Below are 14,249 nucleotides of genomic sequence, written 5' to 3'. Positions count from 1 at the left end.
ATAAGAACTCAAACAGCCCAAAATTTTATTTAATACTTTATAATAAAGTGATTTTACTGCTCCTACTAATTGTGTAGAGGCTACTCAAAAGATATGAGGATTTTTTGTAAGTAAAGTCGATAATCTTCGGTCACAGATTATCCCTGTAACAACCTTTCATTCTGAATTAAATAATTAAGTAGTTGAGTTCATTTAGTAGTTTTGAACTTATTTCTTTACCTCAGTTGGAGCATATATTAAGGCACACTAGACCAGCTGCACATTCATCTGATCTTCTTCCTCCTGTTAGGCAAAACTATTCAATCTCTTTTGAACAGTAGCTTAATTAATAGCAATAAATGTTAACCAGTAAGATAATATATTTTCATTTATTTATTAAAAGACTGTCTAGTACAGTTCACGGACAGTGTATAAAAAGTGCAGTCCACATGTTTACATATGTTTATTACAGTGACTTTGAAATTAAATCGGTACACCACTGAATTAGAATAAAAATCTATACTCAAATTTGCCACCGCATATCTTACGTAAAAACTAATGACAAGCCCTGTGGTTTAATACAAGCTAAAGTTTTTTAAATATTACGTTAAATAAAACGCTTACACACCAGTGAAGTGCTTAGATAAAATCATGCGTCTAAATCCGCTGTGTAGCAACGGATTAACATAAATAAATGGGATGCAACAATGTTAAAATAAGTAAATCAAAGTGTCCAGTAACACTGCCACTGCTACCTGGTGAAATTAACTTCAGAGACAAACTTTTTGGATATGAAAATTTTGTAAGAATTTAAACCAGCTATGCCAATTACCAATAACCACATAAAGCGAGAAGAGAACACTTACGAATGCTGAAGTGGTATATAATTTAATTTATCTAAATCTAGCACATACTTAAACTTATACTTAGCAAAAACTCCAGTTATAACCACAGAAGCTGTCTGCACTGTCAAATTAACCTATTACTTACCTTGTACCTGCACTTTGTTCACAATGATGAAAGAATTTGGGAGTTTCAGTCATAACTCAGTCAGAGAGTGTGCACTCTGAACAAACCTCTGGAGTTTTAGCAATGATACTATGAATGCCTCTGATTGGCTATTGCATTCATAAGCTCAACAGAAACGTGTGATTACAATGCTAAAAAGTCACTTAGATGAAAATCAGACGGTGTATTATTAAACACAGTTATTTAACAAATTTAAGACATTTCCAAAACTTAGTAGGTTTAACATTTTTTCCAGGTCTGGAAATTGCTATTTTAAAACTTAATGACTTTTCCATTAGCCCTGAATGAGCCCTTTAGGCTGCATGTCCACCAAAGCGTTTTCAGCCAGCAGAAAACACCAGGCACTCTGCTGAAAACACTCGGTTGTGAGCGCTTGAGAGTGCAGCGTGGTTGTTATACCATTTTCATAAGTTTCATGTTATATTTTCAGCTCAGAAAATATTTAAATTTGACTAGAAACACCAACCCTAAACAAAAATGCAAAAACAGCAAATGTTGTAAAGCATTACAACACTATATTGATGTTCGCAGCCCAGCTGCTGCAGCTCTATCCCTTCTAGCCTAATGAGGATATTAACTTGATGAGTGGACTTAAACTTAAAAAATGGTGTGTTCTATGATTAAAATAAAATATTTTCTGGTGTTCATTCATGCTCACTTTGTGCTTTAAGTAACCTTACATCAGTTCACGAGTGCTGCAATACAGCGACCTATCACGACACACAGAGCCACAAAACTGTATTGTTTGCATTTCTTTAAAAGTGACACTTTTAAAGATGAGAGTCCTGAGATCTTGTTTCATACCAGAAGTAACCTGTTTCTGGCTTGTCTGTCTGCATGTTGTCAGTTTCCCCTTTGCTCTGCGATGTATTTTTCACTGTGAGAGAACGTGTAGTGTGAAAGCTTCATTTTTTTGTCAAAGATGACAACAGTAAGTAAGAGTGGGCCAGTTTTGAGAACGGTCAATTTAACGTCACAAATGGCTCAACAAATTTGGTGTTGATTTGACTAAATCTCTAGGAGCTAATTTAAATACAACACCTGAAAATGGCAAAAATGGCACTTGCTGAGAAAATTCAAAACATTCCTGTTCCTGAAAATTGCTGTTAGGTTTTGGACACCGTACCCAGGGACTTTTTTGTAGGTATTTGTGTTGCATGCGTCTACCAAATCTCATACATGTATGTGAAACATCTTGAGGGGCACTTTGTTGAAATTTTATAGGGGTGCTATCGAGCCATTTTGCCACACCCACTTCTGAAAACCATATCAGATGTAAATTTACACCACTTCTGGGGCATGTGCAGTGTTTCATAAAGAGCATGTTAAGGCCCTCAAAAATGCTATTTATTTGGGAGAAGAAACAGAGCAATTCCAATAGGGTCCTCACACCACCGGTGCTCAGGCCCTAAAAAATAAATAAATAAATGAATAATAAATAAAAATAAATAAATAAATAAAAAAAAAAACACACCACACACACAATACCATACAATAGTTTCAGCATTTCATGTTTTAATTTGCATGTTTAATTCTTCATTCCAGCTGCACTCCAAATCTACAATATTCTGAAAACGTGCACAAAAAGGTTTTAGGTTTTCCTTCCTCCTGCAAGAAAACAAAAAATAAAATAAAAAAAAAAAAATAATAATAATAAAATAGAAAACATAACTATTACTCAAGCAGAGTAGAGAGGAAACTAGTGTTAATTCTAGAAAGTTCCTTCTAGTCATGTAATTGATCAGTAACTCAGTCGCATCATCATATAAATGTCAATTGGGAATCCTCCAGTCTGGGCTCTACACCACAAGGTTAAAAAAAATATTCTCTCTAAAAGAAATATTTTCAACTCATTATTATACCAGTAATGTCATTTATGCAGAAACTGCAGCATCTCCCATCCCTCCCTCTAACAAAATCTCCAACTTCAGGATAAAGAAAAAAAAAAAAAAAAAGACAAATATTGAGGAATGACAAATATTCAAACATCCAAAAAAGAAGAAGAAAAAAAAAAAAAAAACAAGTCACCTGAAACACCACACAGATTCAAATCGATCTGATGCAGAAAACAGAGCTTATTCTCTAAAGCTCATTTCTAGGATTTTAAAATCTGTAACTTCCTAGAGTTAAATTAAAATAAATAAATGTTTGATACAGGGAAAGCGGTCAATCTATCATTTGTAGTTGCTCTCTTTTTTATTTTTTCTGTTTTTATAAGAAAAATCTGAGATAACAAAAACATTTATGTGTTTTCAGATTTTTCCACTTTCTCCACTGTCACTTCCATACGGTAATGTTAACTGACAAAATATGCAAAGAAAAAAAAGACATTAAAAACTGTACGCAAAGGGATTTTAAAAACATTTCCATGAAATAAATAAATAAAATACTTGTGTGTATCCATGAAGCATAGCTTGGGGTGGGTGAAAGGAAAGATAGGTTGAAAATACTTGGTTTCCTTTTGCACTTAGAGAGCGTAAATGTGATGGAGGAGGAGAAAAGGGGCGGTGGGGTGGCAGAGAGCATCAGTTCGCGGCCATTCCTGTTGCCTCAGACGAGAGTCTGAAAACGCAAGAGAAGACGGGTGTCTTTACGCGTGTACAAAATCACCAAGACAAAAACCAACAAACAGAAACGTGGACCAGAAGCCTACAATCTAGCAGAACTGCTAATCGTACTGCACACACAGAGCTGCTTCAGTAGGAGAGCGAGATTCGTTACCGTGCGTTGATTAGGTACTCGGCCAGACTGATGCTGGCGGGTGAGCCGGTGATGGTGACCTGTCGGTCGGTCGAGCCCTCCACTGGATTGGCGATCTTGATCTGTGCCCCTGACATCTGACGAATCTCGTTGATCTTGGCACCTTGACGGCCGATGATGCAGCCAATCAACTGTCAGCAAAAACAGTAAGATTGTCAAAAATTATTACCACTTCAAATAACTTCTCTACTGGAATGGATTGTAAAATGTCATTTCTTCCTGTGACGCTGAATTTTCAGCAACCATTACACTTCAGTCTTCAGTGCCTAATATGCTGATTTGCTACTCAAGATACTATTATTATTATTATTATTATTATTATTATTAATAATGCTGGGCAAACTGTGTTGTGGAAACATCCCTAAAACTTCATTTTGAAAGGATATGCCCTCAACATACGGATGTTATCATCTTGACAAAATGATCTTGTAGCCACAAAATTATCATGTTCCCACAAATTTACATATGGTGTAGGGCTGTCACAATTTCAAGCAAATTAGAGTACCTTATTTAAAAAAAACAAAAAACAAAAACAACACACACACAAAAAAGTGGGTGTGTCCAATAAAAGACCAAATCTATTAACTCTCTGGGAGCACTTTACATTAAATCTAAAAAAACAACACTGTCGTCTGTCATTATTTCAGAAATGAACGCCACGACAGCGTCTTTTTATATGCTGGAGCAATAAAATGTGACATCTAGCTTTCACAGATCCACTGCCAGACACAGCACGCGATCTCACTATTAGATTTACTTCATTTTTTCTAATCTTGACTTGCAAATTCATTTTAAACAGAAGTCCGACATTGTCTACGATGTGCACTGTGGAAAAAAAAAAAAAAAAAGCTTGAATAGGTGTATATATATATATATATATATATATATATATATATATATATATATATATATATATATATATATATATATATATATAAATTCACACTGCATTGTTTTCCACTACCAAGTGCCAGCCAGAGCACACAAATCGAAATTAGATAGAAATGACAATTATTTCTGAACTTGTGAATTGCATGTTACCACATCGTTATTTATCCAAACGAGTGCATTAGTATTAATTGTGATTTCATAATTGTGCTGTTTCACTGATTACTCACACATATCAAAGAATTATAATTACTGTTGTATTTTAAAAAACCTCTGTGAAATTTTTAATATTGAGTAACTGAACCATTCAAATTACACATAGTTTGGCCAGATTTAAAAATTATCTTTTAGCAATATTATGCAGTAACACATAACCATTTTAACAATGTTGGCACCCTCTACAGATTATAATGAAGAATTTAACAATCATTAATCTGCATACTTGTTTAATAATATAACTAGTCAATGCATATTAAATATTTTAGTAATGCATATTACCCAGTTTATTTCCGTTACAGTATATTCTGTTCTGTTACAGAGCCTGATGTTTATGGCACACATATGAAGTTTTTCCACTAACAGACAAGATAATTGGCAGATTACTTGATTAACAATATAATCAGTGACAGTATGTGTGTTGCAGCCTCGAAGTACTATAACGTTCCCACAACTTACTATGTCACAGCCACAACAAAACAAACTGAACCAAACATGTCCCTTCCCAGTCGCCATACAAAAGAATGGCATTTACTTGAGTTACAAAATCATTTGTAACATTATAAATGTCTTTACTGCCACTTTTGATCAATGTAATGCTTCTTATTGAATAAAAGTACTAAAAAAATAAGGTGAAAAATTCCAAACTTGGGAATGGTAGTGTCATTATTTTTGCTAGGATACCACAATTTTAGATAGCAGTAAAATTTCACAATTCTCAACACAAATTTCAATATCACAGCAAAAACTAATACTAACTGCTTACATTTGTAAAATGTAATTAAGACACATCTGAACACCATATTTTTAATACTTTCCTGTCCCTTTACATGTAGCACTAATACTGTCATGTACATCCAAACAGCATCAGATTTTCCACTCCTGTTGAAAATGAAAAGTGTAAAAAATGAAAGCAAACTCACATCATTTGGAATGGTCAGTTCATGAGAGCCTGTCTGTGCAGTAGCGTCCATACCAGCTGCAGAACAGAGAAATGCAATCAACTCCATCAGCCAATGAAAAGATCAGATGCAGAGTAATAGTGTCTGAAAGAGGGGATTTACCAGTGAACCCTTGGCTACTGGGGGCCAAAGGAAACGGACTCTGCTGCATTGCCAACTGGTGGAGTTTAGTGAGCTGCGAAGACAAAAAAACAGATATTTGACAGTCAAAACTCATTTTGTAAGTGGGTTCAAACCCCTTTTGTGTGGCAAAGAATTGAGGAAAAAAAAAAAAAAAAAAGAAAAAAAAAAAACCCAAAAAAAACAAAAAACAACCACAAACTGTTTCTTACATCAGGCTGAGGAATGGCATGTTGTCCCTGCACCGCATATGCCTGCAAAACACGTTTTTAGATTAAACACACATCATTCAACCACACACACACACACGTGTGACCCTGGACCAATGGTAGAAAAAGTACAAAATATGGAACATGATCTTTACTTAATATCCTAATGGTTTTTGACATGAAAGAAAAATCGATAATTTTGACCCATACAATGTATTTTTGGCTATTGCTACAAATACACTTGTGCTACTTATGACCGGTTTTGTGCTCCAGGGTCACATATATATTACAGCTGCAGGTGGCATTAACACTCACCTGTCCTCCTGCAAAAATGACAGGCGATCCTGAGGGTTTGGGTCGGTAAGGGATGGTCACACCTTTGGGAGGCGACTGAAACGACAACAGGGGAGTGATAGATCAATAAAAATAGTCCTGGTTCTGTGTATCGGTTATTGATTGAATGTTGAGGTGTGGGTGCAGCAGCCAAACGTGTATGCAGATGAGAATGAACTTGGAGTGCATTAAATGACTGATTAAACATTAGGAGTTAAATGAAAAGAGCCACAGAGCAAGGAGTGCGAGTTTTACCTCCAGCATGACCACACAGATCTGTTTGACACACTCGATGATGGACAGCGGGGTCCCAGCGATAGTAATGGCTCTCTCAGTAGAGTTAGGTAGCATGTCTCCAGCCACCTGTACCTGAGCTCCTGTCGACTACAGACAGTAATCCGGTTTAACGGTCATTTTCACCAATGAATAAAGCTCTTGATTTTCTGTTACATCATAAAACTTAAGTCAAACACAAAGTCTTTGCTGCTCACCTCCCTGATCTCTTTGATCTTGCAGCCGCCCTTGCCGATGAGCGAACCGCACTGACTGGCCGGCACCACGATCCGCAGCGTGACCGGAGGCTTCGAAGTGGCCGTGCTGTTGGACATGGAGCTGCTGATGTCCTGGTGGACGTGAACATTTACACTTTATCACACCGACACCATCGTTGCTCAGTTTCTTTTAGAAATCAAACGTAATCATTTCAAACAACTTAGACCCTAAACAAACAAAAATTAAATCTTAGAAATAAACCACACAATAGATGCTGCATTCAATACTTCTAACAAAGAAGAGAAGCAATCAGTATTTACAATAATCAAACATGGTTTCCATTTACATTTGTTTCCACTAAGTTGAACCCACTGAACTGGTGAATGGTAAGATTACATTTAAACTGACAAATTTTTAATTCTTCACAGAGGTTTTAAAACAGCATTACAAGTACTTATGTCGTTTATAAATCTTTTTCTCAAGATATGAAATCAGACACCATTTACTGCACTACATGTTTCTGAGCTTACAGTGAATAACTCATTAGAGAAGTAAATAGAATCGCCCAGTTAGTAAAAGCCGTTTGTACCTCTTCTAGTTTCTCAATGATCATGGAGAAGGCTTTGAAGATGGCGGTGGTGGGGCCTGCGAGGGTGATGATGCGTTCGGGGCAGTTCCCTTCAGAAATGTTGATCCGAGCGCCGCTCTGCACAGACAACAACAAGAGGCTCGAAAGATGATCGCTAAAATACGTGAAGATGACCATTACAAACACAGCTACAGACACGCTTCAGTTCTCACCTCCTCTCGCATCTTCTTCACCGATTCACCTTTCTGAAAGATACAAAGATGCATGTATTTTAGTATATATATAATGCATATTAACTCCCCACCAAGAGTTCTTGTCTTTGGCAGGGATGCATTTTCTTATAAAATACAAGATTTTCAGATTTTTCATGTTTTCTCTGTTACACACTTGAGGGGCGCCGTTACAAATCTTCTGAATGACATCAGAATCTCCCGATCAAAAACACAGTCTTTGAAAAAACGTCATGTCATATGTATAGTGTTAGTTTTGTTAACGAAAACTGTGACAAAAAAAAAAAAAAAAAAAAAAAAAAAAAAAGGTTAATTGACGAGCTAAAATGAGACAACAATAAGGCCAATAAACTATAAGAATGACCATATCCAAAGTCACATGTTGCAAAGATGAGACTAAAACTTTACCAAAATCTCTTTATTTTCATCAAAAAGAAGTCAAAACATTACTGCGGACTGCTGTACATGCCTCTACTACATGAGCTCTTATGTGTGCAGTTGCCAGATATCAAGAGTTCAAATCCAGTAGGTACTGGAACTTCTGATTGGGCTGAGGCTGGAATTTGGCGAGTTTGAAGTAAAAGTATTTGATGGACGTATACTGTGTGTCAGGAGCATTCACTCACTCAGTATCACTATCTCATTTTTGACTGAGAATGCTTTTAGCTGGTTTTGCATCTGAACTCTTCATATGCAAGCAGATGCATTTAAAAAAATAACGTGACTATTCGCAATAAACAGCACATAAATGAAAACTTCCTAATGTTACTGAGTGAAATGGTGATTCAGGAAGTGATAAAGGACTGTAAAGCTTTGGTAGTATGGATGGAAGCCATCTACTGCACCTTTGCAGTGATCATCATTTTGAATATGATGCAGATGTAGCATTTGATGAAAACAATTTTCACAGCTTTTTTACTCAATGTAGCTTTTTTTTTTTAAGGAAACTTAGCTACATCAAGCTAAGTAGAACAAACTGTTTTTGGTTTAAAAGTAGAGGGTCTGCTCTTTATTATGATGTATTGCATGTTCAGATATTCATACAACAAAATATTCTGGGGGCCCTGAAATTGTGAAAATTATAAACTCTGGCGGTGGCTGGCAACCCCACCCCAGCACCCCCACCCCCCCAACCCCCTGGCAGGGAAAGCATCAAGGATGCATTCATATAATAAAACCAGTTAAACCAGTATTAGTTCTGGTTGGCCACTAGGTGGTGCTATGGATAATTTTCAGTGTGCCAACACAATCATCTAAGGCAGCTTGATTCTGAATTTGCAATTTGATTATTTTTAAATTAAAAAAAAAAAAAAAAAAAAAAAAAAAAAAAATTGTTAATGCCATACCAAATTCTAATGTCATTTTTCATGAACACCATGTTGGAGTTAGAAAAAAAATTATAATAGAAACTGGAGACTTTGAAAATTAATTTTACCTAAAAATCCTGAAACTAAATTGATTAAAACCCTTTTCAAGGATATTTTCACTCATCATCACAAGCAGCTATTACTGTTGCTGTTATTACACTCATGACGAACACACTTTATGTATGAAAGTACCAGCTCACATGAGAGCTGGCAAGTTCACATGAAAAGCTAGTGTGATGCCTTTTAGGCAACTAGTATTTAGCTCAAAACAGTCGCTGGTCCCCAATTACTTAAATAGCATGGTTTAAAAAATAAATAAATAAAATAATAATAATAATAATAATAATAAGGTTGCAGAAAACCCGGAGAGATCGCCTTTACAGCTAGAGAATTACAAGGATACGGCACAAAATACTTAGATTTAAAAAGAGTATAGATTATATTGATTAGATGTCATTTTAAAAATGTTATTCGGATATTACAGCAGCTTGTCAGCCAGCCATAAGCAATGTTATTCAACGAAACTGACGTTAGATAGTGGGATAGTCTTACAGATCCGAAACAGGGAGGACTTTTTTATGGGCGGTTCAAGTGGCAGTGTATGGAGCCATGGAATAAAAGAATAAAAAAGGTAAATTTGATTTTATATTTCAAAATTCTGACTTTACTTTCGAAATTCCGAGATTATATCCCACAACTCTAGAGGAAAAACAACTCGTCATTCTCTCTTTTCCCCTCGGCTCAGAGTTTATATCCCACACTACTGCGTTTTTCCCCTCAGAATTAACAAACTCACTAGTTTTGTTAAATCGAGATATAAAGTCCGAATTAGGAGACAGAATTGTGAGATAAAATAAAAAAAAATGTTATGTAAAAATGTTAATAGTAATAGGTTTAAATAATATTTCATGCTATAACTGTAGGGCTAATACAATACATCCCCTATGAACAGCATGTGTGAAAATTATGTAGACCTATTGTTTAAATCAAATTTATGCTTTAAAAGTAGAGCAATCATAGTAGTTTTCATCCACATTATGTCCGTTTAAATGTCTGCGTTTAGCTTCAAATGGCGTCTTTGACTACAGTATTATATAAAAATTATTTGCATTCCGATTTTGACATCAAAAGGTACAAAAATATATTTTTTTCCTCTTATTTCATGGAGTTTACCCGTTTACCTCCACTTGCTACCAGTGTTTTTCTGCAACCACTATTCGCGCGCAGCTGCAAATGACGTCACTGTGACGTCTACTCGAAATTGGTCTATAGAAGAAAGAAACACCTACAGGTTTGGAACGACTTGAGTAAATGATGACAGAACTTTAATTTTTGGGTGAATTATTGCTTTACAGCTACTGTACTCCTGAGGACACTGATGGAGGAACTACTGCTGTCATTAAGTAAACTTCATTCATAATTTTCCCTCCAGAAAACTTGTATAACATTTAATTTCCATATATCAGGTGTGAGCCATATTTGCTTGTTAAGTCTGACAACATGCTTCACCGCTTCCATGTCCAAACTCCACACTCCACACTCCACACTCACAATGTAATCTAAAACTATCAAAAAAATTATAATGCTGCCCTTCAACTCCATACTGAAATCCCAGATCGCCAGACAATGAAAACATACATATAAAGATATAAATTATTTGTGTTTGGGATGCTGTGAGCACGGAGACTGTAGTGTACACTGTAGCTTAATGTTAAATAACGTCGAATATTTAAAAGAACATCTTCCTCTGTGGGGTTTCTGAGAGCTGTAATTCACTGTATTACACCAGTATACAACAAGCTTTTGCATTTAAACACTACAGCAAACACTATCACCACAAAAACATGTTTTCCTATTTAATCACATGAAATACATTGACTCTTTCACACATTACATTGTGTCCTAACTGAGATGATAAAGTGATGTGTTAAAAGGCATCTCGACTGCATCAATCAGACTTGTTGCTGTAAATGGCTGACACACAACACGCCACTGGTCGCATGCTTTCCATTTCTGCGGCGTCAAACAGAGTTGTTTTGCTACTCACGTATATAAACACTCAAATATCAGATTTTATTTGACAAATCCCTCGAGTTCAAAGAAAACCATGTAACGCCTCACAGAAGTTGCAAACTTTTGATGTATGAGGGGTGGAGATTCATCCATATAATTTTTATCAGTGATGGACGAATTACAAAAGTCAGGTACTTGAGTTAAAACTACAGATACCCAGATAAAAACTTTACTGCAGTAAATATTAGTACTCATTTTCAATTTTACCTTAGTTTAGCACAAAAATATTTGAGTAGTTAAGTGTAAAAACTGTACTGTAGGTTAATTTATTCTAACCAGCACTAGTCAGGCTATTCATTAGTCAGCAATAATAAGAATAATTATTGCAGACATTTAACATGTTTTGATCTGCAAATAAGCAAATGTGTTTTTATGACTAAAACGTATTATACACTATACAACTTAACACTAAACCTGAATACACTAATGTGACTGAGAACTCAACTGCACAAACAAGTGACATAATATATATTTTGAAAGGGGAAAAAAAAATTTATTTGCATCGGCTCATCCCGACTCAAGGACCTTTCCCAATCCCACCCCCGCCCCCTACCTCTCTCCCACTTCGTTTCCTGTCCATTCAAATCTGTTATCATAATAAAGGCTAAAAATGCCAAAAAATGACATCTAAAAAAATAAAATTAAATAAATTTGCATAGCTAAATATGTCTGCGACAAATACAATGTACAGTTATATTCTTATGAGATGTAAAGGTTACAATATTACACTTCGGAATGTAGTAAAGTAAAAGATACAAATCCTCTGAAGTACAGTAACAAAGTAGAAATATTTTGTTACTGTGCACCACTGTTTGAAACTCACCTTTCCGATGATGCTGCCCACCTCTTTGCCATGCATGAGCAGTCTGATGGTGAGTGTGACGTTGAGTCCTCCTTCAATCACACCAGAGTCCATGATGATCAATGAGTCGAGCTCTGGATCTTTGGTCACGGATGATCAACCTGTCAACAGCACACGAACAGCCATTCACTCCTCTAGTAAAATAACACAACATCATAGCAGAGCACAGCACAGCTCTATGGCAGTCAATGGGAAGCACAGTCAAACTGCAGAAGATCAACTCTGTACTTCAAAGAAAACCATGGAACCGTTTAAAAAGCCCATGGTAACACCACAGTACATATACAGGTTGAATGAATCCGATTAAAAACACACGCAATGGCTGAGTGAAGGGAAACAGTGGAGTGTAAACATGCCATTCATTGGCGCTGTTTTGCAGGGCACATTTTCATCTGCAGCTTATCCCGAAAAACATGAATTCAGGATAACATAAACATTGATTTTAACCAGCAGACCATTCGTATAAATATGAAGCTAATCCAGGTTATTCAAACAAGCACGGTTTTAAATCAGCGGATTATTTATGTAAATATGACATTTAACTCATATAGCTGTGAATCGGTGGCAAAGCTGCTTTAGCTCGTGTGTTTACTAGCTGCGTAACAGAGCGTAGTAATGGCGGACCGCTCTTTACACGAAATAAACCGGTTTCGGCTGTTTTCACGGCGTTTGTTTGACGATTTAAGCGACGCACTGCTGTGCTTAGCATTGAAATATCAACTAAGATCGCAGGAGAAGAGCGGACGGTGATTAGCGCTAGCGCTAGCGCGCACACCCGCGGCCTGCAGGGCCCTCGCGCTCATGAACGCGTGAAACGCGGTAAAGTCTCACCTGACGCGCGCTCCGGGAAGGGGAGAGGGTTCGAGGGTCCGGAGGGTAAGAGGGGGAGGTTCGGGAGGTTCGGGAGGGAGTTTTGAGAGGATTCGGGGAAGAGGGAAGACACGGCTGCGTGATCGAGCTCCACTCTTACAAAGACAACAAGATGTGTCCCGATCACCTCTCACCCACGACCTTTCTGACGTCACCGCTCACTGGCCACGCCCCGCCCCGCACTGCACACTGCGCGCAGTATGTACTGCACTTCTGCACCGTACACTGCCTCCCATTACTGCGAAAGATGATGAATGAGGCATAAAATGGATGTGACTCAGTTTACGGGGTCATAATACGGAACAAACGCTGGAGGGAATAATGACCTCAGCGGTCCCTGGATTTGAATGGAAAGCTTGAGGTTACAGTGGGAGCTGCTGAACATACTCAACTCCGACGAAATCACAGGCGAAGTATGTGCTGAATTCATAGTACACGTACAATAATAAAAGGACACACAACAATAGGATAAGGTGACCATGTTTCTGAAAAGGAAACCAGGAACATTTCCTAGTTCACTGATCAAAATATGATTGAAATCTTATTATTATATATTACATTATATTATATTATATTATATCTATAAATTAAGTTATGAAATTATAAACTAAATAAATCTATAAATTACATTTTTGCCAGTTATATTATTATGATATTTTTGAATGATTTTGATTTTTGTATTTTCTAACTGGTTTTAATACAATTCACCAAAAACGTTAGGGAAAGTTACTTCTAAAAGTAATGTATTACAATATTGTGTTACACACTAAAAAAGTAACACATTACGTTACTTAGTTACTTTATATGGAAAGTAATTTGTTACTTTTTAAATCTGGGCAGGGCTTGCTTGTTTGTTTTTAAAAAGTTATTTTAGCAAATGTAAAACCTCTTTCACACTAAAAAGTGAAATGAATAAGCCTCAGGCTGAAGGAAAAGTAAATTAATGTCTGTACAGTAGAACACAGGAGAAGAAGGTTCAACACTCTTCAGCAATAAAAAACAAACAAATAACAATGAAGCTCAAATGTTTTATCTTAAGTCATTTTTGCTTATTAATATGGTTGAACTGGATCATCAAATGTCAGCAGCAGAGACACTGATTAATAAAATAGGATTAAATACATTTGTGTTATTTAACATATTTAATTACTACAGGTTTGCGTCATATTCTGACTTTGCATTTCACTGGTTTTATTCATTTTGATGAATACTGAATCTGTTTTTTTATTTTATTTTGTGAGGGAGACGAATTAATGGGTGTTTAGTCTAG

The 14,249-nt window shown here is 36.3% G+C and overlaps 1 protein-coding gene across 1 annotated transcript; it reads right to left on the bottom strand.

The window, feature by feature from the left end:
• Positions 1-2,503: 2,503 nt before the first annotated feature.
• On the bottom strand, positions 2,504-13,121 carry pcbp2 (poly(rC) binding protein 2). The gene is made up of 12 exons (XM_051120166.1): positions 12,941-13,121; positions 12,071-12,210; positions 7,790-7,822; positions 7,578-7,694; positions 6,988-7,119; positions 6,752-6,880; positions 6,479-6,553; positions 6,167-6,208; positions 5,937-6,009; positions 5,796-5,851; positions 3,730-3,899; positions 2,504-3,570 (listed from the first exon to the last, which is right to left on the bottom strand). The coding sequence occupies exons 2-12, from the start codon at positions 12,161-12,163 to the stop codon at positions 3,534-3,536; spliced, it is 957 nt and encodes a 318-aa protein (XP_050976123.1). The 5' UTR covers positions 12,164-12,210; positions 12,941-13,121; the 3' UTR covers positions 2,504-3,533.
• Positions 13,122-14,249: the final 1,128 nt, after the last annotated feature.

The sequence above is a fragment of the Labeo rohita genome, chromosome 9, assembly GCF_022985175.1.
Source record: "Labeo rohita strain BAU-BD-2019 chromosome 9, IGBB_LRoh.1.0, whole genome shotgun sequence".
Lineage (NCBI taxonomy): Eukaryota > Metazoa > Chordata > Actinopteri > Cypriniformes > Cyprinidae > Labeo > Labeo rohita.
This window is presented reverse-complemented; position numbering and strand designations above follow the sequence as displayed.

Bases quoted from the DNA above. Each gene is read 5' to 3' on its own strand.
- pcbp2 (XM_051120166.1), bottom strand. From the start codon at position 12,163: ATGGACTCTGGTGTGATTGAAGGAGGACTCAACGTCACACTCACCATC. The intron at 6,554-6,751 runs GTAAAACTCGCA...TTGTCGTTTCAG, and splicing joins TCTGTGTGGTCATGCTGGAG to TCGCCTCCCAAAGGTGTGAC. The intron at 5,852-5,936 runs GTAAATCCCCTC...TCTGTTCTGCAG, and splicing joins CAGTAGCCAAGGGTTCACTG to CTGGTATGGACGCTACTGCA.